Source organism: Lepisma saccharinum, chromosome 26, assembly GCF_977018435.1.
Source record: "Lepisma saccharinum chromosome 26, izLepSacc3.1, whole genome shotgun sequence".
NCBI lineage: Eukaryota > Metazoa > Arthropoda > Insecta > Zygentoma > Lepismatidae > Lepisma > Lepisma saccharinum.
The window spans coordinates 32,413,518-32,438,497 of NC_139254.1; the positions used below are offsets into that span (position 1 = coordinate 32,413,518).

The 24,980-nt window shown below is 36.9% G+C and overlaps 1 protein-coding gene across 1 annotated transcript in view; it reads right to left on the reverse strand.

Moving 5' to 3' along the window:
• LOC145979428 (clavesin-2-like) overlaps nt 1–21,338 on the reverse strand; it is a 53,902-nt gene extending 32,564 nt beyond the window's left edge. Inside the window, exons 1-4 of the mRNA XM_083112312.1 lie at nt 21,228–21,338; nt 9,741–9,936; nt 8,103–8,194; nt 749–899 (exon numbers count right to left, since the gene is read on the reverse strand). Coding sequence (XP_082968438.1) covers nt 749–899; nt 8,103–8,194; nt 9,741–9,936; nt 21,228–21,239 — 451 coding nt within the window. The 5' untranslated portion in view covers nt 21,240–21,338. The remainder of the gene's footprint in view (nt 1–748; nt 900–8,102; nt 8,195–9,740; nt 9,937–21,227) is intronic.
• Nucleotides 21,339–24,980: the final 3,642 nt, after the last annotated feature.

Consider the following 24,980-nt stretch of genomic DNA (forward strand, 5'->3'; position numbering starts at 1 on the left):
CCCCATCTTCGAAAATTAGCCGAGAGGCACAAAACGCGAAGTAAAATAAACTAAATCAATCAATCAATCAATCAATCAAACTACAGTGCATATCAATGAAGTTATACAAATTTTCTGCACTTTATTTGATATTACGCGTGTCCAAATGTACTCCAGTCTCCAATACACCCTCTGCGTAATGTAGCTATAATTTCTTTATTACCTTTCATAAAGCATAATAACAATTTTTGTTATTGCTTTACATTGTAAGTTGCTTATATAAATAGAAATTATGAGGTACATTCTGATTATGATATATATCAGAACTTCTGAAAATTTTGATCAGTTTTCGCTTGTGTTAATTTTGTCTCTTCTTTCCAAGTACTTCTCCTTCCACGTTGAAATCCTTTCGCTGGTGGAGCCACCTAGCTGTAACTACACCAAAACCACCGTATTTAAATGTGGATGTCACGAAAAATGCCTAACTGTAATTTGAGACACATAATAGAGGAAGGAGAAAGGAACGGAATGTGTGCTCTGCCTGATATTAATACGCCTTGGAGTGAAAAAATAACAAATAAATGCCTACACAATACAGTGCAATGAGCATTAATAGGTGAAAAATGGATTTCGTTTTAGAAAGGACTAGTTCGAGAAGTTTCCAACGTATCCTACATTCGACATTAATGAATTCACATACCTTCAACCAAATTTAGTATGCATCTTTTAAAAGCTAAAATAAGTGTCACAATTGTATGATAAAACTAACCTAATCTGAGAACAATTGTTTTCCTTCCCAAAGGATCCCTGTCCTTGAAAATGTGGAGAATCTGTTGTTGGTACACGTACTGGATTTCTGATGGTGGCATCGGATACCAAAAGGTTGGAGTCTTCCTTTTTATGTCAAAGTATCTCCTCAGCTGAAAAAAATAAAATAAGGTTTATGTTGAGGTGTTTTCTTTTTCAGGTACCATTTGAACTGAGGATTCAAAGATCTGCAAAAACTCATTAAATTTTGATCATGTTGTATTGTTTTCAAAAGGAAATAGAGGAAGGAATTGCATATGTGTATAGTATGTATGTACACACACACACACACGCACACAAACACAACATCACACTCACACAGGGTGCGCACATTGTATCTACCAATATTAGTTGGCAACCCTGTCGGAACACCGGTACCCATGAGCAGAAGTCTCTCATGCTTAGGCAGCTGCAAGTTTGGGAATTTGGGTGCCAGTGAACGTTTTCCGGTTCATACACGAATCGTGGTAGTCAAGGCGTTCATTCGAACGGGTTCCATTTAGGAGACGCTGCATGCAATGCCACGACGGTCAACTTAGGGTTGTCGTCAACTTTTACCAGACCGTCACAGCTTATACGATGGATCAGACAATAAAAATCGAAAAGTCTTTGCCCCTTTTTTCCAGCCGAAATAATAAACATGCAGGGAAATTAAAATATAGGAATTGTTCTACGTACTTTTTCACATAGTCACTCCAGCGGTTCAGGCATTTCTCCAATCGCAACACTAGTTTGGAGATGCCGCTGTTGTAGAATTCGGCCGGTTGACCATAGCTTCGTAGTCGCAAATGAACCTCTGTCCTGCCAAGAACTTATTCAGTGGACCGAACACGTTGAAATCACTGGGGACGAGGTCTGGACTATACGGTGCTTTCTCCAGAATCTCCCATTCGAATGACTGAAACCTGTCGATGGTCCTGTTTGCCACATGAGGCCTGGCGTTATCATGGAGGATAACCACATTGACCACATCGAGAATCCCTTGGCGCTTTTTCCTGATGGCAGTTTGCAGACGTGAGAGTGTGCCACAAGCTGAGACACAATTTCCCTATGGATCTTGATGGGAGTTCGTTCCTTGCTCCATAAAAAGCGAATAACACTTCGCAGCTCATACGAGTTTGGTTTGGTTAGAGTTGGTGTTTTTAGTCCACTTTATGCACAGTAAGGTTAATAGGGAGTGGACCTACAGTTTGAAGTGGAATTCGAACTACTTTGCCATGTGCCTCCACCGGGTATTGAACCAGCGCTGCTCATACGACGTGGACGTTTTGAGTGCTACAGCTATCTTTGCAAACTGCCAACGTCGTCCATGGCTGCTTTCAGGGCCTCGTCATCCAACATACGTGGTCGTCCGCTGCTAGGTTCATCCGAAAGGCTCACATTTCCCGAACGGAATTTCTGGAACCAATGCCTGGCAGTGCGTTCTTTCACGGCATTCTCCCCAAATGCCTGGCAAATGCGGCGACTTGATGTGGCAGCTGACAGACCCACTTTAAAGTCATACAACAAACACACGCGAACAAGCTGCTTCGATACCTCCATTTCTCTTCGACACTGGACGAGCTATGACTGCTGTGTGTGCGCCACGTGCCTGTATTACTGACAGTCGATGGTCAGACTAACTCCCGATCGCTTGGCAGGCATGTGCGTCATTTCGTTTCCTCTCTGTGAGCGCATGATTAATGGGACGTCGAAAACGGCAAGAACTTTTTTAATTACCTTGTAATATCCTAGAATTTTATTATCTATCAATTTTATAAAATGTTTCTATAGCGGTCCTCCGTGGCGGAGTGTTTAGCACAGCGTGCTACGATGCAGGGGTTCCTGTTGTTTGTGAATATATCTTCATCATTTCATTGTATCATCACTCATCCTCATCTTCGCGATTAGCCGAAAGTGGGAAAAGCAAATAAAATAAACCAAAACAATCAATCAATCAATCAACATGTTACTATAACTGTCAGGTAACAACTATTTAATCTACAAATATTGTAGTACATTTAGTTCTGTAATTATGTTCTTTGCGTATGTTCAAGTAATTACCGTCTCTAGTTGTCTAAAATCATTAGCTATCATAGACTGCATATAATTCATTTTAAGCAAGAAAAATTTTTAACAGATATCCATCACAAAAATATCCACGAAAACTAATGTTTACTAAAATTATAGACGAATTGTCTTGTTATAACATATGGTATACCTGAGAACATCAACTAGAAAGGACATTTTGAAAATCAACTTGATATAAATTTTAGCAGTTAACGTAAACATGTAAGACGTAAAAGAATAACTCAAAGTTTGAAGATTAAAAATACATCTTGAAAGAGAATCAACATTATGCACCGTGTTTTGGAGTGTAAACGAAATGTACCATACTTAAGTCACCTATAATCTAAAGAGGCAGGGTGTTAAGTAAAAAATATATGGTCAGTAAACTCAGCCTGGTTCAATTATGTGAATCTGTAATCTTCAATTTCGATAGAAAAATAACTATAGATAATAATTTGAGTGATTATACATAAAAGTCTTAAGTAAAGTATTTAATTAGAAGTAGTCAGATTTATGGTCAGATAGCCTAATCGGGACTGAACGTAGGCTATAGTTTAATGGAGAATCCAAGACACCGTACATTGGACCTCTACCGTGAATGGTTTGATTTTGATTTGATTTAGTTTATTTTACTTCGCGTTTTGTGCCTCTTGGCTAATTTGCGAAGATGGGGATGAGTGATGAAATGATGAAATTGATGAATGGACATTCACAAACAACCAAGCGGGATTCGAACCCGGGACCCTTGGTGTCGTAGCGCGATGTGCTAACCACTCGGCCACAGGGTCGGGCTACCGTGAATGGAAAGCGAAGCTAGTTGGTTACAAGGTGACTGGTTTGTCGTTACGCTAAGCACACATCTATCAAGCTTTTATAACTCACGAGATAACATTGAAATACATTATACTGGGGCTCTGAAAGACCACTAGAGTTGAATAAATTGTTTCCATTTTCATGTTTCGAACACAATTATTACATTTCACCTTTTTTTATAATTCACTAACTATTACTATGAAAGTTTCTGATTTTGGCTTCTGATGCCATTTGTAATGTTTGCAAAGGCACTGTTTTTATTATTGTACTGATATGCCCGTAGAATTAAGTACATTTTTGATATGCATGAACAAAGTGGTGCAATGGTTCGAAAATCTTAATTTATATCTCAGCAACTTGCCATCCAGTACATTATATATAGGTTATGCAGCTATTATCGTTTAATTTAATTGCTATTCTTTTATATATTGTTAAGAAGATCGACGGTAAATTTTGGGTCCAAATGGCTAATATAATTCCAGGTGCTTTTTCTCTCATGTTAGCTGGATTACTGCCAGTACACCAATTTTAGATATTGCCCAAACATTTATAATTGTAGGTTTGTTTTTGTTTTTTGTTTTTGTTTTACTTCCATGCTTTACTTCTAATTAATAGATAACAAATACATACAATAAATAGGACTTGTTGCTGTACACCATATAACATTTTCAAAAAAACGCCACTGTAGTATTCCATCATTTTTCCGTCATCAAATTATATATCTGTAGTAATAATGGTATAGGCTGGTTTGAGGTAGTCACGACATTTGGGAAATTCCGACACTTCAAATCTTCCAGCTGTAAATCGCTTGAGAAAAGTAAACGAAGCACAATGTCAGTTGGAATTCAAAGAATGAAGTTTGAGCAATGTCCACAAGCTTTGCGTATACACTTATGCGTAGAAATGAGTGTATAAGTTAGGTAAGTTATCTAGTAACATTCTTAAGGAATAGCCATATATATAATCAGAATTGTGTTTTCTAAGTTTTAATTTCAGAGATGGAACGAAGTGGAGAAAATGAACCACTGCGTCTGCTTTCTTGTCATGTAGAGTCTCGGATACTTCTGGGTTGTAATGGCATAATTTACTTTCAATGGATCGCTACAACGCATAAGTGTCCTTGACTGTGCAACATGATAATATAAGACTTTGCTTGCAGTGATTCGAATCGAAGGTATTAAGTAATATATGTACCTGTGGCGTTTCCAGGCACTTTACTCATTAAATTTCGACACTTTTCTTATCTTTCTTGTTTTTTGTTCGTGAGTCACACATACTACCAAAACAGAAAGAAGTATTATATTGATCAATAAGCTCAAAATTGTCTTATTATTTGTTTACTTTAGGGAGAAGGTACGAAATTATAAAAGAAAAACTTCAAATGCAGGTGACTGCCGGAAAATATGAAGTTTACGGTTGAAGATGTAAGAAATGGAATGGCTCTTGCACTTACAGCTCGAAAGTTAGATGTGCCTAGGAACATTGTCGTTGTCTTACGTTCTCCTATGAAAAAGAGAAGCAATTCGAGGGAAGGATTCTACGATTAGATGGTGTAGGATTTGGTCCCACTATAACCGATTTACGACTCTTAGCCTTTTCCTTTCGCACAAGATGCAACTATTGAATATTTCATATTTTAAGCCTCCCAAGGAAATTTTACAATGGATTTGGTGTAACTCGATCAGCACCACATCAAGAAAACACCTTTGGAAACTTTCTCAGATAAATTCTGGATCAGAACTGCGATGATGTCTTTGTAGCATAATACATTTACTCTCTTACATACAGTTGTAAAACATCAAGTCTCATTACGACCTTTCATTTATCTACTGTATACAATTGCATTTATTACTTCAGTGTTCTGGAATATATTTATTTATCATTAAATTGTTAAATATACAGGGTGTCGAACCTTCCCAAAGAAAGTATCGGGATTCACCAACAAATTAAGACAATGTCTACTCTACCGAGACTTTGATTTCGAGCCTTCTCTCTTTATCTCTAATTAGCTTAGAGATATGACACATATCCCGCACTGAAGAGAAATGCTCAATATTTACTATTGCTCAGATTCATTTCATTAGCTTTACATACAACCACCAAAGAAGCTGTTGTATACTTAGCGTGTTGGGACTATCTGAAACCACCTTATGGTTAATTTAAATCTAATTTAATCTATTGTCGTCAAGCATAACGCACAGTGGGATGAAATTTTGAGGTAGAATGTGGCGAATATTTAAGTGCAGTAAGTGTAAATTAGGTTTAGTTCCCGAGACATTTATATGTTTGATGGAATTTATTTTTGACCCTTACAAACAATTTGCGAATAAACACGAAAAGTGCTTCTAACGCTGTCCCCATAATGGCCGGACTATACCCGACGAAAAAGGTAAAAAACGTAAAGTGGTCCCCTGTGCATAGCACCACGCCATGAAGGCGTATAGAGGGTGTGGGGGTAACGCCCCACACTTTCTTGATCCGGTCATGAGTGGGGGTGATGTGATCACCATCACGCCCCTGACCGCCTTTACCCCCCAGGGTTTCCCCCAGGTACCCATGTTATTCGACGCTGGGTGGGCGCCGGGGCCGCTTCCATCGTTAGAAAAGTTCCCGGATTTGAACCTTTAGCATGGTAGTCAGACGCGTTACCGACTGTGCCACCGCGGCCACTATACTATACCCGACGGTAGGGTTAATTTTTTTATCTTTAAGTGGGGTGATTTTCAAATGCCCTCCAAAACCATTATTTTTACCTTCATTTCCCAAGTGTAAAAATTAAGCAAGAATCATTTTATACAAGTACACAATTGCTGACAACAACATATAACTAATGAAAAATTAAATATATATATGAATATGGAGCTTGCGATCAAGAAATTCTCAAGAATTTTAGTTCATGTTGGCTTAAACATAGCAGCGTTCTAATAAATGTAAAGCAATGAGCATGTAAGACGCCAAATTCAAAACAATTTCCACCAGGAGTCCCGGCGTTCAATCCTGTCCTGGGTAAGAGTGTTCTTTGTGAGTATCCCTTCATAAATTTCATCAGATCATCACTCATCCTCATCTTCGTAATTTAGCTAAAAGTGTCACAAAACAGACAATCAATAAATCAAATTCATTGTAAGATCTGATATTTGCACAAAAAAATTATGAACTTTTCTCTGTAAATTCACATGTATCAAAGATAAAAATATATTTTAATTATTTAATTTGAAAACTTGGTCTAAAAATTGGTTTCGGAATAGAATGTGCAAGGAACTCATTTTTCAAAATTCAATTACATTTCTTCAATAAATAAAGACAGCCAAGAGTAAGGGTACGCAAAATATATGTGACGAATTGAATGAGTTATTATGAGGTTTCCAATGCAATATTTTTTATTGTACTTTGTTAACAACAATAAAAAGCCTATTTACTTCTTTCAAAAGTATTATCCATGTAGTCATATTTATAGTAGCATTAATGAAAGATTTGATTTCTCTTTATAGTGATTAAATATGTATTACTCAACTCATCAACACAATATTACATGTGTCTGTTCCAAGTATTTAAATTCAGTGTCAAACACATGAAAAATGCTCGTATGAAATTGTGTGGAGAAGTTGAACAATAAAAGATTTTAGTCAGTACATGAAAAATGTATGGTTTTAATTAGTGATCCCTTGCAGATATCAACATTTCTTAATAATAACTGCACATCTAAGAATATATGGCACTCACCAAGCACAAAAGTTTAATACACACATTGTTTACAAGCAGTGAACTGATCGAGACAAATTGAGTGGTACTGTTGCACATCGAAATAGGCCTACCAGTCTGCTATGCGCCGGCCTTCGTGGCGAAGTGGTAAACACAGAGTACTACGACGCCAGGGGTTCCGGGTTCGATTCCCGGCCCGGCCAGGTGCTCCTTGTGAGTGTCCCTTCATTAATTTCATCATAACATCACTCGTCCTCATCCTTGTAGTTAGACAAAAGTGGCAGAAATGCCAAGTTAAATAAACCAAATCTGCCAATCAATCAATCAGTCTACTATACTCTCTCCCCAGATTTGTGGAGGAAGGCCGTACATAGCGGGATAAAGGGAGAGGGACAAATCGAGTGTGCAGCGAAGCTGTTCACGCTACTGCGAAGGCTTGTGACTATAGTTGTCTTCTCCCTCTCACGCAATCCCATTCTCTCTCACGTATTCGTTGGTAGAGCCGTCTGGCTTCACTGCTTGCGCCGAGAGTTGTTTCTGTTCTCTTGCTCCAGAGATACCCGGACAGAGTATATGTGAATGTTGCGTTGCTTTCTCCATTTATTTCTGAGATATCTGATATTACAGAACTATCGGACACACTAGAATGGTATTGTTTTCAGCTTGCTTACTGGTTGTAACATAAAATACATTATATATTCCCATTACAATCTAAAAGTACATACTAATGAAGATGACTCAATGTGACTTACCAGCCTAAATGCTCTATCATGATCATACTTCCTAGCTCTAAGGAAGGCGAGACAGAAACAATCATCCAATCGTGATCTTATAGATTTCTCAGCTGCAAAGCAAGAACAAAATTGTGCTTCAAACATGCTCGTCGTGTTAGAATAAATTTACCGTTAAGGATAATGTACGTCTCCAAACTTTCGTTAAAAGAAAACTTTCCCAAGCATCATAAATTCCGCATTAACAGGAATGTAATTTACCGATACATGCAACTAAAAAACATAAATACTTTATAAATATTAATATTCTGTGCTTTCATTCCATATCACTTGTATACATTGGAAAGTTAATCTTATAATAAAATATGGCAGATAAGGCACATAAAGAATGAGCTGTCTTCAATTAACAAATCTATATTTTTATTCCTGATGTTTTTATTTAACATGCAATGATTGAATTTATTCTTTTAAAGCAATTATTACCATTAACAAATCATTCATTCTGCCATTTTTAAGCATGAATTACCACTATAGTACTCAGTATTATAGCTCTTTTAAGTTCTTTGCGGGCGCTCTAGAAGCTGGCAAGGGAAGTGGGGAGCGGAGAAGCGACCAATCCAGCGCGATAAGAATGGCAGCAGCTTGTAGACCGAGGTTCACGTAGTACTTATTTCCGCCACGGCATATCTCTCGGCCCCACTGCTGTTGTCTGGTTGGTCTGCGGCGGAATCCCCGCTCCCCACTTCCCTTGCCAGCTTCTAGAGCGCCCGCCGTAAGAACTGAAAATAGCTATAATATAAATACACACACACACACACTTATATATATGCCATTGTACGTGTGCATAATATCTAGTATTTATCATCTCATCAAAACTTACATAACTCGTACATTTTTAAAACTACGAATCTTTTAACGAATTGTATGATATTTATTTACAGCTCAGAGAAAAAAAATGCTCTTGATAGATCTAAACATAAGGAATAAAGTGTGAAGTCATACGGCATGCTAGTCCATTTCACTAATTACCAAGCAGAAAATCAGTTGTGGATTCCATTAGATTCCGCAAATAAGAAAGTGCATCATCATTTCCAATCATTAACACTCATGTGTTCATTTGATTCACTGATAAAAGGAAATCAAACACAGTTGTTACACGTGTTCGCCTGCATCAAAGTTGTTTTCGTTTTAGCTATTCAAATTTAAATTTTATTAACGAATGGTGAGGTTCAGCCCGTAGGGGTTCTCCCGCCTATTCAAAGCTGGACTCGCCTTTTTACGTGTAAATCAGTCTTAACAAACGTGTTCTATTTTTTGAAGTACCAATACACCTTGATAATAAGGTAATGCCTAACATGGAAGAAACCTCGGTTGTCAACTCGAGAGTGCGTATCGTGGGAGATCCGGGTTTGTTTTCCGGTGATCTAATATAGGAATTTTCCATCAATGATCCAGCATGAAGCAGCTGTGGGGTTCACCAGCCTGTAATAAATAGGTACTTGGGGCCAACACTTGGAGTAAAGGTGGACGGGGCGTGCATCACTGCCAAAGTTGTCGAGATCGTTAATATGAAGCATTATTAACTTTAAGTGCCTTTATGGCAATCAGCACCTGTTACATTATCTTTGCTTTATTCGATAAGTATGAAAATTCACAAACCTTGTATTCTTTCTCTGAACCTTTGTATTTCCTGATGCACTGTGTCAGGATTCTCTCCTAGTTCTTTCCTGGCTCTCTCTATCCATTCATTCGGGAGGTAATACTCGTATTTCTTTTCAGAAAAGTGAGAAATCGCTGGCCTTTTGGTCCGTGGTGGCTTTGTCTGTTCTATACTCGTTGAAATTGAAGGCTGTGTGTGAAAAATACATTATGATTGCGTCATAGGAAAATTAGAAGTCATGAATCTAACTTATAATACGGTCTTAACATATTAACATCTTCAAATCATAATATTCATAATAATTTATTTTCCCGTTAATGAAATATTTTGTGGACACGTTGTTACATACCAAAATATGCATTATTATGTATGGTGATCTGGCAGCTATGGCCAATGTAATAGTCTGTGCATAGTAACTATGATGCACCTTGTTTATGAATCTTTATGTATGATTTAATGTGTGCAGTATAAAACCTTCGTTTATGTGGAACGTGTGTTATGTCTTAATCTTCCTGATATAAACATAAATACACATGTCAAAAGTGGAACTTTATATATATACACACTTATTTAACCAGATAAACGAAGGTTTTACAAATTGCAGACTCATACACATCAAACACCATAAAAATATGTTCTAAATAATTAATGAAATTTTTCAATAATTCAAATATGCAATGATTTCTGCAAATGAATAAACATATCAACAGGTTATCATTATTAATACAATTATCGCTTACAGCGCACATTTGGATCCAAACATTTGTGAAATATTTAACTCCGACTTCAGGAAAAGTTTAGACTTTACATACATATTTAAAGACTCATTAAGTAATTACTTAATAAAGCCAAGATATTGTACAGTGGGATCCATGAGTAGTACCTTGCAAATTGTCCATCACCATGTTCGTGCACTTTATTTGAAGCAATGAGAGCTTCAAGAATTAAAATAAAACTCAAAACAAGCTGTTGACAACTTCTGCACCAGCATACATATCAATCCATCGTTTTAAAACACATAGGATGTAAGAGAAAAATTAATTAAAATAGTCGTGGACAATTTGCAGGGTAATACTCATGGATCCCACTGTACCAGCTGATTTATCAATTAATCAATTTTTTTTCATTCTCAAAGCCTTTTGCTGACTAAGTACTGTTGAGCAGCTTTAGTAATGTTACTTTCTGTATATTGCTACTCGCCATTTCTTCTTTTCGAATTAACACCATGGTGTGAAGCGAAAGTGAAAAGATAGAAAGTCACATAAAGCCGTTTACCATCAGGATAACTTCGAACCAGAATCCCAGTATATCTAGACTAAAACAGAAACTAAGAACAAAATAACTGTTAGTTTAGTTACCACATTATGCAAAAAGTAACTAAGAGTAAATTGAGACAGTAGTATACCAAGAGAATTACTGTTGGGCCAATCGGCCTAGATGACAGGCTAGCTAGCATTATTTGTTTGCCAAGTCGGAGATTATAATTCTCGTAAAATATAAATACATATACGTATATATATATATATATATATATATATATATATATATATATATATACACACACACACACATACATAAAAGTTGTATTTTAGGTCATTTCAAAATCCGTTATTATCGTCCCGAGAGACATAATACTGAAATACAATGTTATGGCCGAACTCCGTAACGGAGTGGTTAGTACAGCGCGCTACGACGCCAGGGTCCCGCTTCAAATCTGCACTTGGTCATGAGTATTCTTTGTTAGTGTCCCTTCATAAATTCTATCATATCAACACACATTCTCATCTTCGCAAGGGCTTACCCGATAGCGAAATGGAAGCGTCGTCGCCTTGTAATCAAGGAGTCCCGGGTTCGATACCTGGTGGAGGCACATAGTGGTTCGGATCCTACTTTAATCTGTAGGTGTACTCTTGATTAGCCTTACTGTGCACAAAGTGGACTTAAAACACCAACTCAATCAATTAAAAAAATCATCTTCGCTATAAGAGGCAGAAATCCGAAGTAAAGTAAATCAAATTAATCAATAAATATCGTGGATCAAATACTGCTGTATATTACTTAAATTTATGTTAACGTTACACAGCAAATTAACATTCGTAATGTAGCTCCTTATCAATCGGAGAGAATTATCGGAAAGACAACATTTTGTTAGGTAAAGTTCACATAAGGAACTTCTATTTGAACAAAGTTAAAGAAAATAAACAAAGCTAAATTAGGGGTTATATCGTAATGTTTCCTGTTTCTAGTGCAAACTTCCCTTACAATCGTTTGAGGGTAAATGTTTGCGAAGTAGATACCATTATCAATTGTGCAAGTGACAGAGTACAGAAAACATTGCTCATGAAAAGAATAAGATTATCTAAAATATGTGCACTGTACAAGTTCTACAACGTTACAATAAACTCTACAGGGAGAGGGAAGCTTCCGTGGGAACACAGGGATAACATATTGATTACATATCTGACGAGGCTACCAGGGAGTGCATAATTATCATCGCAATTGGGGTGGAATTAATTAGTTGAACTAATTTTTTACAAAACAATTATAATATGTATTGTATTCCATTTCTCATCCTTCAAATGATACACAACTGTATTTTTCGACTAGACGTACAGCGCTAGAAAGTAGTATTTCCTCCCTCAACACCGATTTATATAATGTTTACACATCGTATATCAAATGGACTTAAGATAACTCTGAAAAATCACTTTATAAGCTAATTGGAACGAAACAATCGAAATAAATTCTATTGTTGTACTAATTGAACTTAAAATTAGTAGTGAAACTATCCCATGTAAGAATTCAGCAAAAAATCTTGGCTTCATTGTTAACGATAAATTGGACTGACACTGGACGTATCACATCAATGCACAATGTAAAAAAGCATATTTCATTCTGAGAAACCTCTACCGTTACCAAGATCAACTACCTGCAGAATGTAAACTTAGACTAGTTCAATCTATAATTATATCATTTTTTAATTATTGTGACATTGTATGTGTGTCCAAACTTCCGAGAAAACTCAGTAGGAAAATTCAAATCGCACAAAATGCATGCTTCAGATAAACTTTTGGCCTGGATAAGCGCGATCAAATCCTTCCCATCTTAAACAGGTATAATATTTTAACAATGGCCAAAAGAAGGATACTGCACTATCTTTTATTCATGATCAGCAAACTGAACGTAAACCTGTATACTTATTTGAAAAATTGTGTAATCGCAACACAATTCACAGATATTGGACACTTCGTCACAACGAACTTGACAGTTCTCAACATTCGACTACGGCATATACCTCATCTTCATATATATGTATAGCCCCAATCCCACCACTCACTGACATAAATGTTCTCCATGAAGGAAGCCCCGGAGGCGAAAAATGCCCGATTACGACCCCCCATGAAATCGTCCCAAAAGGCCGAGAAAATTAAAAATCACTCAATCGGCCCTTCCTTAAGGGTGAAAATGCCCTTTTCTCACGTCCTTAGCAACCGTTGCCACGGGCATTTCTTTTGCACACATTCAATTCTTCAATTCTTAATTGTCGGGATACATTATATTTCTCACAGATCAATAGCACACAGATGAATGAACTCATGACTTTGAAAAGGTGCCTGAAACAAGGGTGACATCTACATAATAAGGAGTTTCAGCCCAGATACAATTACGTATATATTGTTATACTCAATGCGTAAATATCTACATCGTGCTTGTTTTAACTAAATGTTTAGGGGCTATAATGACATGCAATTCCTTAGAGCTTGCCGTGCCTGTTGTTGTCCATGGAAACGGACGTTGCTAGGGAACTTAAAGAATGTTTATTTTCACCCCGAAAACTACTGTAAGGGAATTATGCTAGACTCTTCGAATTTCAACATGCGAGCATCAGAATTTATTACAGAGGCAAGGTAGGCATTTTAGGGGAATGACGGAAAACAGTTATTATCCAATTACTTTCAAAAATGTGAAAATAACAAAATACGTAAATATTGCATTTTCAATTTAGTCCCTATTCAATTCGTTGATGCAAAACATCCAACTAATTATCTTGAAACGGTTATTACTTACTCAGTTCATTATGAAGAAAATAGACAATAATAGTTTGAATATTTGTACCTTATTAGAGCCCATACACACATAAAGTTACTTTCTAAACATTTCAAAGTTATACATATGTTCCCCATCATCCAATACAACATGCAGACATTTTCAAAGTCATTAAGATAATTGAGGAACCCCATCTATAACGTGATTGCATTCACAACGTGGCCGAAGGTCAATCATGCGAGCGTACAAGACGTGGCCAAAGGCCACGTCGAAAGTACGCGAGTCCAATATTATATATAGCCCCAATCCCATCACTGACTGACTCACTGACATAAATGTTCTCAATGAAGGAAGCTCCGGAGGCGAAAAATGCCCGATTACGATCCCCCATGAAATTGTCCCAAAAGGTCGAGAAAATTAAGAAATCGCTCAATTAGCCATTTTTTAATGGTGAAAATGCCCTTTTTTCACGTCCGTAGCAACCGTTTCCATGGCTTTTCTTTTTTGCTCACATTGTTTCCTTCAATTCTTAATTGTCTAGCTACATTATATTTCTCACAGATCACACACAGATGAATCAACTCCTGGTTTTGAAAAGGTGCCTCAAACAAGGGTGGCACCTACATAAGAAGAAAATTCTGTCCGTACACAATTACGCATACATTATTATACTCAATGCGAAAATATCTCCATCGTCTTTGTTTCAACTAAATGTTTAGGGGTATAATAACAAACAATTCTTCAGAGCTAGCCGTGCATGTTGTTGTCCATGGAAACGGACGTTGCTAGGGAACTTAAAGAAAGTTTATTTTCAACCGCAAAACTACTGTAAGAGAATTATGCTAGACTTTTCAAATTTAAAAACATGAGCATTAGAATTTATTACAGAGGAGAGGTAGAATTTGATGCGAAAAGACGGAAAACAATTATTTTTCAATTACGTTTACAAATGTGAAGATGACAAAAGACGTAAATATTGCTTTTTCAATTTAGTGTCGCTAGTGAATTTGTTTATACAAGAAATCTAACTATCTTGAAACGTTTATTGCTTACTCACTTTATTATTAAGAAAATTGGCAATAGTATTTTGAATATTTGTACCATATTAAGTTACGTTCAAAACTTTCCAAATAAGCCAAGCACGTCGGCGAGCGTACGAGACGTGGCCAAAGGCCACGTCGAAAGTACGCGAGTCTTCTTATATAATAATAATATAATAATAATAATATCGTCTTTATTGAGAGGGCGTGTTTCGGCCTCGCGGGCCGTTCTTACAACAAACCCTTAAAAAAATATATTACAATTGACACTTTACTCTTCTTGAAAATCATTGTTGCAGTAGAAAGAATAAAAGTAAAAAAATATTCATATTTATAATGTAAACAATTAATGTACTGAAGGTACAGAGTTAAATCAAAAACCACAATTAGAATACAATTATTACAGCTAAAACTACAACCAATACCTCATTCCCATTCATTACAGAAAAGACAAAGCCAGGCACTATTGTTTGGACAGCAGATGCTTCTTTAGATTTATTTTGTATGTTGCAGGGTGGAGCTCCCCTGAGGTCAGTGGTGGGGGTAGGTCATTCCATTCTTTTATTGCGGTGACTATGAAAGAATTCCCACAGAATGTTGTTCTGTGTACAGGAATCGTGAATTGTGTTTTTTGACGAAGGATAATTTGTTTTCCTTTCTTCCTGTACGGAGCAATTTGATCATATAAATATCTTGGTCCCTTATTTTTGAGGATCCTGTACAATAACGACAATGCCAAAAATGTTCTCCTATTTTTAACGTTTAACCAATTAAGTTCCTGTAAGTACGGGAAATATGTAGGCAACATTATGTTAATATTCACATTGGTGTCTTTATTTTTTTATTCTTTCTTTATATTTTCTTATATAGCTCATGACAAGGATTGGGTGGAAGAGCTGCTTACGGCTCAACCTCGGCCGGTAAATAAAGGAATTATTATTATTATTAAAACTACAAACTAAGTTATGCTATTATAGCAAAACAAAAATATATCTACCAAGGTTTACATATCAACTCAATACGTATAATATGATCACTCGTCGGTCTCCGTGGCGGAATGATTAACACAGCGGGCAACGATACCAGAGTTTCCGGGTTGGAATCTCGGTCTGAGCATGAGTGTTCTCTTTGAGTTTTCCTTCATAAATTTCATTATGTCATTACTCATCCTCATCTTTGCGATTAACTAAAACTATCAGATATGCGAGGTAGATTAATCAGAAAAATCAATCAGTATACTGTACCATATACTATGGACGTTTGTCATTTCTTTGTACAGTTAGACACAATTCTGGGTTGTAACGATTCCATTGAAAGTTAACAAAATTTTTGCAAGCCAGAAGTGTCAGTCAGGAACTCTACAAGGAAGAGCGCCAAAAAGAAAGGACAATATCTACAATTTTAAACCTCTACATTGGAACATATATTGTTTTACTCTATTTTAATATTGTCTAAGCAATCATAAAGCATAACAGTATAAGGCTTCCTATGGCGCAGTGGTAGCGTCGTCGCCTTGAAATCAAGTGTTCCCGGATTCAATTCCCGGTGGAGGCACATAGTGGTTCGGATTCAACTTTAAAAACTGTAGGTCGAGTCCCGATTAGCTTTACTGTGCATAAAGTGGACTTAAAACACCAACTCAAAAAAATATCGATATAAACAGAGCTCTCTGAGAGATCCCCCTAGAAAATATGATAATTTATTATCCACCAACTTACGCCTGGGTATAGGGGAAGGTCGTACAGTACCCACTGCCAAAAGTATTGATGTCATAATTATTGTAATTATTGCCATAACATGAACAAAACTCAAACATAAGAACAGTCATCTACAGGAGGGTACATGCTTACTTACGGACAGGTTATAATATCTCATAAAGTTGATAAGACCCCATAAACACTAAAATAAAAATGTTGCAGTTTCCAGGATTGAAAATTGTCTTGATCAAATTTTCGGCGCTAGGTAATTAACAACTTAATGACAAAAAGTTTTTCAAGCAAAGGATAGATATAGGAAAGAGAGAAAATTAGCTTAAACATAGCTACTCTTCCATATTTTGTACGTCATTCATTTTGATAGGCAATTTCACTCCAAAATTGAAGGATGGTACATTTTACTTTGTAACTAAAAAATAACCAAAATGTCACTACCATGTTTTACATCAGAGCCCTTCAAATATGGATATGCTGTGCGAGTGAGTGTGTGTATGTGTGTGTGTGTGTGTGTGTGCAGAGAGATAAAGAGAAGGGTAATCAGACAGATATTGGAGTAAGTAGCCTTGCATGTCTCTTCGCAGTTTTCAATTTAGATTCATAGAATGAATGAATGAAAAAGTATGTCCATGTTACTGAATTACTTGCGCCAGTGGCGGCCTGCAGCTAATATGACTGGTAGTGCAAACATGATTAATAAATCAAAAAACAACTATATGGCGTATGTCATAGAAATAAAATGAAAGAGGTATTTAAATTACATTTTGTTCTTTAAAGTTTACGAGCAGAAAACATTTCAGAGTTAAGAAGACTGATTGATTTGGTGATCAATAACTTCGCTTTTCTATCACTTGTGTCTAATCGCGAAGGTAAGGATGAGTGATGATACAATGATATGGATGAAGGAAAAGGGACGCTCACAAAGAACACCCATGCCCAGGCAGGGATTTGAACACAGAACCCCTGGCATCGTAGCACCCTGTGCTAACCAATCCGACACGGAGTTAATATCTCCCTCTGTCGACGGCGTCGACGCCTCTCACCTTGTCCACCTTTTTTTCAATATAACCAATGTTTAAATCAGGAGTAGGCCGGACAAGTTGATAAATTTTAATTTATTTCCAAATGGTGACGTGCAGGACAGTGTATGTTATAATTCACTAATCAGATTCATCTTCACTACCTTTCACACACTATCGAACACTTTCACTTCACTAAAAACAACACCAAAAAATTCCACACACACAGCCGAAAACATAATTCTCGCCTTGCTATGCTATGTTTGCTATTTTGCCACTCTAACATGGTATATCCACAACCAGTGTTATCAAAAACTAATATGTGGTTAGCGCTAAAATTCCACTAATATCAGCTAATTGAAATGTGGATCAAAAAACTTTAAAATTCAATACAACAAACTGAATTCTATTTCCAAGTGAAATTCATATATAGATTTTTTGCGTGATTTTTTAAAATATAAAAGTAAAATATCTCCTTCTGGTATGAGTTCCCCTTCATATTTGTTTTACAAAAAACACAATGTCTAGAATATTTTTTCGACGTCAAATTGCAACACTTGTCTTGTGTGTCTCATGCACGAAGAGAAGTGTGCGAGAAGAAGGAATATCTTTTCGTAAGGAGTGAAATCGATAACTAAAAGTCTGGATGGCCCTTAAGGCGCACATCTATCCAAATTGTTACATAAACTTAGGAAGATATTACGTTCGTTCTTCCCAAAATAACACAAAAATAGCTAGTACCTTTTTTTCTCATGAATTACTTCTTAAACGGGTATTACAAATCGGTAAGTGACTTGTGTCTTATGGTGAGCACAGCTATCCGTTGATACCCTGTTTCCCGCCCAAACGTTATTAAAGCCTCAGGCATGCGCAACTTGGGTCACGTTTAGCATGGCTGGGAAGAAGGTGGCGAACAGCAGAGGATGTCGCGCGAAGATTGAGACGGCCGTAGGATTGAAGGATTGCGAGATTCAAATCTCCTTGTACAGTCACGGACACTTCTGGCTTGTAACGATCCCATAAAATGTCAATGGGAATATTACAACCCAGAAGTGTCCGTGACTGTACGTAATTGTGTTAATTTAACCATATTTTGGATGCACGCGCTTCTTCTGAGGGTAGAGACGTGGCACGACGGCTCTCTAGTCATGAGATGAATTACAAATCTTTGGCAAATTATGCATTTCTGAATTTTAATTTTTATAAATATACTTAGTACCATACATTTTTAATAATGATAATATTATTTGAATTACTTCTTGCTCAGATTATTATTTCACTTTGCTCGGGCATTCGATGAAATGTATGATTGTTGTATATTATATTAATAGAATGGTGTTCCTGTCTTGATTTTTAATGTTTTTGATAGATTTTATGAACAAATATCTTTCCCAGTCTCTTCAACCCATGATTATTATGGTATTGCATACCTTGCTTTCAATAATTAGAATAGGGTCATTCCACGCCATTTCAACAAGGTCATCACACCCACCAACTCCGATTTCAATTAAATTTGGTATGCACCCTTCCTTTATGGTTGAAAGAAACCCTCTAATTTTTTCTCACTCTATCTCAAACTGTTTTAATTTTACAGCACTTTGAAATGCAAGGGTATCTTGTGTCGAGGGTCTCAAGAGTGACAGACAACACTGATTTGATGACATTTCAAAGTGCTGTAAAATGAAAACCGTTTGAGATAGAGTGAAAAAATAGAGGGTTTCTTTCAACCATAAAGGAAGGGTGTATACGAAATTTCATCGAAATCGGAGTTGGAGGGTGTCAAAATCTTAGTTTGTTTTTTTGCGTTGATTTGATGTGGAATGACCCTATACCAATTTATTTATTTGTAACTGAGTTCATTTACGGCATTTTCCTGTCATATTCAAATAGATTTCCTCGTACCACACCTCTAAAGGCGATACTCTCTTTCTATTGGGGGACACTTGGTCAGCTGAATGAGTCCCGTCGTCGCTGTTTATGGCTATTTTAAAGTTAAATGCGAGATACTTTTGAAACGTGGAGGGACTTGAAGCCCAAAAATGTTTATAACTCAATTATTCCCCGAAATAAACTCCTTGGTTTATGGATATCTGAGGCATTGCACTTCGATAAATTTCAAATATCAAATTTAAAAACGTACCCATAAAAAATGCCAGTAAAATTATTGTTAGGAAGCTAGTATTTTTTTTCAAAATGCTCACCGGGCTCTCCAAGTAATAATTTTCACTAAGGTATGAAAGAACTGTTGAAAGTGAATTAGATTATTTTTACATGTTCTGACTTCTGAGCAATTACATATTGACATTGAAATTAGTCGTGCGGTTTACAACAGTGATCCACTGGTATATTTTCACGTGCTACTACAGTTTGACAACACTAATGACCGCCGCCCCTAGAACCGGCCAGGAACGGTGCTCGTTCAACAGTTATTTGAAATACTATATCTAGTTTTGACTTGTTATAGGAACTCATATTTCAAAAGAAGAAAAAAAGATAAAGTGCTGCCCTGTGCTTAGCAACACGCCCTGAAGGCGTATAGGGGGTGTGGGGGTTACGGGCCACACTTTCTTGATCCGGTCGTGATTTGGGGTGATGTGATCAGCATCACGCCCCTGACCGTCTTTACCCCCCAGGGTTTCCCCCAGGTACCTATGTTATTCGAGGCTGGGTGGGCGCTGGGGCCGCTTCCAACGTTAGAAAAGTTCCCGGATTTGAACCGACCGGGGATTGAACCATGGACGCGTTACCGACTGAGCCACCGCGGCCACACAACTCATATTTCAGTTGAACACAATTGTTGTCCGCGCGACCATTGACGGGAGTGTATTCGATTACATAGTATTTCTATGTATGTAGAATGTAAGTACGTATTTCTAAAATCGCCTATACATATAAGCAGTGGGTGTGTCCAGACCACAAAGACACTATGATTTTTGGAAGGAAGGAAAATGCCAAAATTAAGATTCTAGGATGTTTTCCTGTTCAGTTTCATGACAACCAAATGGAAATCACTGGAAGAAAAAAATGTCTTCACTCCTGATGTAATTGACTTGGTTCATTGTACTTTGCTTTTTCTGTCACTTTTGGCTAATTGCAAAGATGGGGATGAGTGATGATGTGATGAAATTGATGAATGAACACTCGAAAACATCCATGTAAAGGGATTCGAATCCGGTACTCCTCGCGTCGAAGCGCGATGTGACACGAGGGTTGGCTCCAGATGTGTTAAGTAATATAACATATTTTTTTGTTAAGTGAACCAGAATACTTCATAAAAGATATTGTCACTATCAAACCAAATAGAGTTTGACAAATAATGGTGAAAACGCGATATTATATGAACTAAATAGTGACCAGCGCGGCCTTTTGACTAGAGTTTCTTGCATTTTCGTAAGGCGCAGATTTTGTGTGGGTGCCTGATTAGGATCTCGTCACCGAAGATTTCGGGTTCGAATCCAAACCTGGGAAAGAGTTCCTTTATAAGCTTCATCTAAGCAATCGTCATCCCGAATCCAAGATCATAGAAAAGCAACGTTAAAAAGCAGAAAAGAACAAAACTATTGCAATATACGTATGTAGTATTCTCACACATTTTAGCTTACTTTCGCAAAATTTGTTTTTATGAAGTTTATGACTTGAAGAATAAGAATCCTCTATAAAAAACATACCTTGTTCTTCATGATGTTTTAGCTGTTTTAGCTTATGCAAACAGATGACTGTTCGGTTAGCTCCGAGGATGTTGCAGAGAATCGGAATGACCACAACGGAAGACGTCAGCTGTCAGCTCGAGGCGAAATCCTTTTCGTCTGTTGCAAAACGGACTGCAGAACACCCTTTAAACGTTGCGCGATAACGTCGCCTTGAACTTTGTCATTCAAGTGGTAAAGAAGTGACCCAACACTTTCGTGCAAATCTTCCGACTTCAGACTACAGGGTTGAATTGTATACACATATTTCTTTTTCTGATAATTTCTTGTATGTTTCAGGAAGGTCAATAAGATGAGACGTCTTTCTTTATGTGAAGTCTATGTTTCGCAAAGTATTCAAATAAACAAATAGTTTTTCACTACGAACCTCAGATTCATTGCATTTGTTTAAGGCAGGTCAGCACGCCTCGAAAGATCTTAAGAATACTTTTCATCGATTTCCTCCCTTTTATTCTAATCGCGACGATGATCATGAATGGAGAACGCATGCAATAAGTGGCACTATAAACGCAAGGTACACCTCCACTATAGTATAGTGATAACGTCGTCTTGTAATCAAGGGGTTTCGAGCTCGAGACCTGGTGGAAGGTACGAACAGTCACCGGCCACAAAAAATGAGAACCTAAATCCTGTAATCCTATCTACGTTGCAAGGCGTTATGTGTGTGTTGCCTAACTATAAGTGGATTTCAATAGCCAATTTTCAATGGAAACTTCTACCAGTGCCGAAAAGTTAGGCAACACTAGTGTTGCCCACGAGACGAGACTGTGGCCTGTCTCGTCTCGTGGAAATGCTGTGAAATGCTGTCTCGTCTCGAAAATATTCGTTTGTCAAAGGGACACATGATCAATCTCGTCTCGTCTCGAATTTTTAAAAGCCTGTCCCGTCTCGTCCCGTGGGCAACACTAGGCAACACACATCACGCCTTGCAGGGAAACGAGTATTTCAGGATCTAAGTGTCCAATATTTATTGGCGGTGACTGTACATAGTAGTTTGGATAGCACATTAAACCGTAAGTCTCTCTGATATGTATACAAAGTGGATTTCAATGCTGAAAAACAGAAGCTACAACCGTACCTAACCAGGGTCTGAACCTTGACCTCTGTCTTCGTAGCGCATTACGCTAACCATTATGCCACGGAGGTCTACATTCATCATGTACACTTTTAATTTGTTGGATCCTACACCACCATCGTATATACTTTCCTATTTTGCAAATATTTCTTCATTTACTTTGTTTTCTACCTCTTTAAGTTAATTGAGACTATGAGAATGATAGAGGAGTATTCTAAAGAAATGAAAGAGTTGACAGAGCAATAAATGCAATGTCCATGCCTAGGATCGAACTCAGCACCTTTTATGACGTGATCCTGTGTAGATCCTGTCGTGTGCGTTATGTATAAAATATCATCATTTTTCCACATTGTAACCATCACTTCCGACATCAATATTTAACGGGAATTGAACGACAAATTCCGAACTTTGTGTAGTCCAAGGGTATCTGTAATCCCGTGGATTTTTTAATAAAGGGAAGAAATGAACTTTGATAGAGTAGCGCACAATCATGCACTACCAGATATTTTGTCTGTAATCATGACATAAGCCATGTGTGACGTCATAAATCCAAAATGGCTGCCGCTTCATACACTATCAAAGGAAATCGATCATAACTCTTTCATATTGTTTTTTGACAATTTTGTATAAGGACATTTTTTGGTTCAGAATTTGAAAAAGGAACAAAAATTAGCCTTTCACTTTCATTCATATCTCGCTCTGTTATGGAGATATCTCCGGTGAAATTATTTCGTATCATTTTTGCAAGGATAGTTCCTTCAATGTAAATTTTTAAACTTTTTAAATATTAACAGAAAATATCTGGTTAAAACTATAAACGCACTCTAACCCAAGAGATTGACAAAAAAAAATTATAGATCCACCATGGAGGCCATCTTGAATTTCCGACGTCAAGTACGTTTCCACCAAAACAACTGCTAAGAGGATATTGTATGCTTGCAATTGAAGGCATCACCGATACCTATGTCTTTCCTTCGTGCAAAGTATTAAAATAATCAAATCCATTCCTGCAAGAGTTATGACCGATTTTCTTTATTAATGTAAATATCAGCTGCCATCTTGGATTTATGAAGTCACATAGACCATGCTCCACAATTTCGCGCATTAGTAACGCATCACCGACAGTTATTCCTTCCCTTTATATACCAAATAACTGCAACTCTAGCCGTAGTCCGTGGCAGAGTGGTTAGCACAGTGAACTAGGGGTCCCGGGTTCCAATTCCTGCCTGTTCCTTGATGATCCTTGTGTGTTTCTTCATTAATTTCATCATATCATCACTCATTTTCGAGATTAGCCACAAGTGGCATAAATGTGAAGTTAAATAATCAAATCAATCAATTCTGTATGTCGAGTATTGTATTGTCGAGTCCTATACTTATATTGAAAGGCAACAATATTTCATTGAATTCCCTTGTAACATTATTTTTGCTTATCATCCCCTTATTCTCCCTGTCTTACTTTACTCAAGATTACAATATAGGGACCGGACAATGTGGTGGAGTGGTTGGCACATCGTGCTACGACGCCTGGGGTTCCAGGCTCAAATCCCGACCTTGGTATGGACGTTTGTGAGTGAACATTCATCAATTTCATCACGTCATCGCTCATCCCCATCTTCTCAAATTAGCCAAAAGTCGCACAAAAAGCGAAGTAAAGTAAAGCAAATAAATCAAAACAGTACAGGGTTTGCGTTTGAGTTTTCTTTAAGTCCACTTTATTCACAGAAGGCTAATCAGGAGTGAACCTACATTTTAAATTGGGATCAGAACTAATACGTGCCTCCATCGGGTATCAAACGACGTTAAAACTACGCAATCGGGAAGGCTCTAATGTGGTTTCGCATAAAGGATTTGCCAAATATGAATGATAAAAGAACTAGAAATAAGGATAGAATGCTTAAGTTGCTTTCATTCGTCATTCATCCTGCAACTTAAATTACAGACACTTCCTGTTATAACCACATTTCATCTGATTCCATACGATTATGTAAATGAAGCACTAAATTTTGTACAAATACTGCAGCAATATTTAGGTCTACTGTTAATTCTATTCTTTGTTTCAGCCATATATTGGAATGAATGAATGATTTCAAAATTTTTGGTCCTTCGGCACATATGGTCATAACGCACCTTTCAATGTATACAGGGAAAAAATCCCTTAGCTATCTAGAATCCTTACCACAATGTTAAGAATAGAATGTAAAGATCCCTTGAAAAAGATTAAAAGTGCAAGATCACAAAGATACTTCCACAGAACAAACACAACACATTAAAAGGTAAGGTTATTCTGAAAACTTCTTCCAAAACAGTGGCCCCATAGAAAATGAAAGTACACGTTCTACTTCAACCAAAGACACATTAAATGGAGATTGCAGAAAGGTGCACTATAATATTATTGAGATTGGTAGATTGAGGGTAGTATTACATATTATATTATATTATATTATATTATATTATACTATATTATATTATATTATATTATATATATATTACATATTATATTATAAACCCACCTCGATATTCCCTTGGCTCAATGCTTTCTATTTATCGATGGTTTTGGGTTTCAATCCCCATGTTTTATTTCGTATTTCATATTAAAGGTTTTCTCTTCTTTTTCATGTACTGAATTTTCATTATCT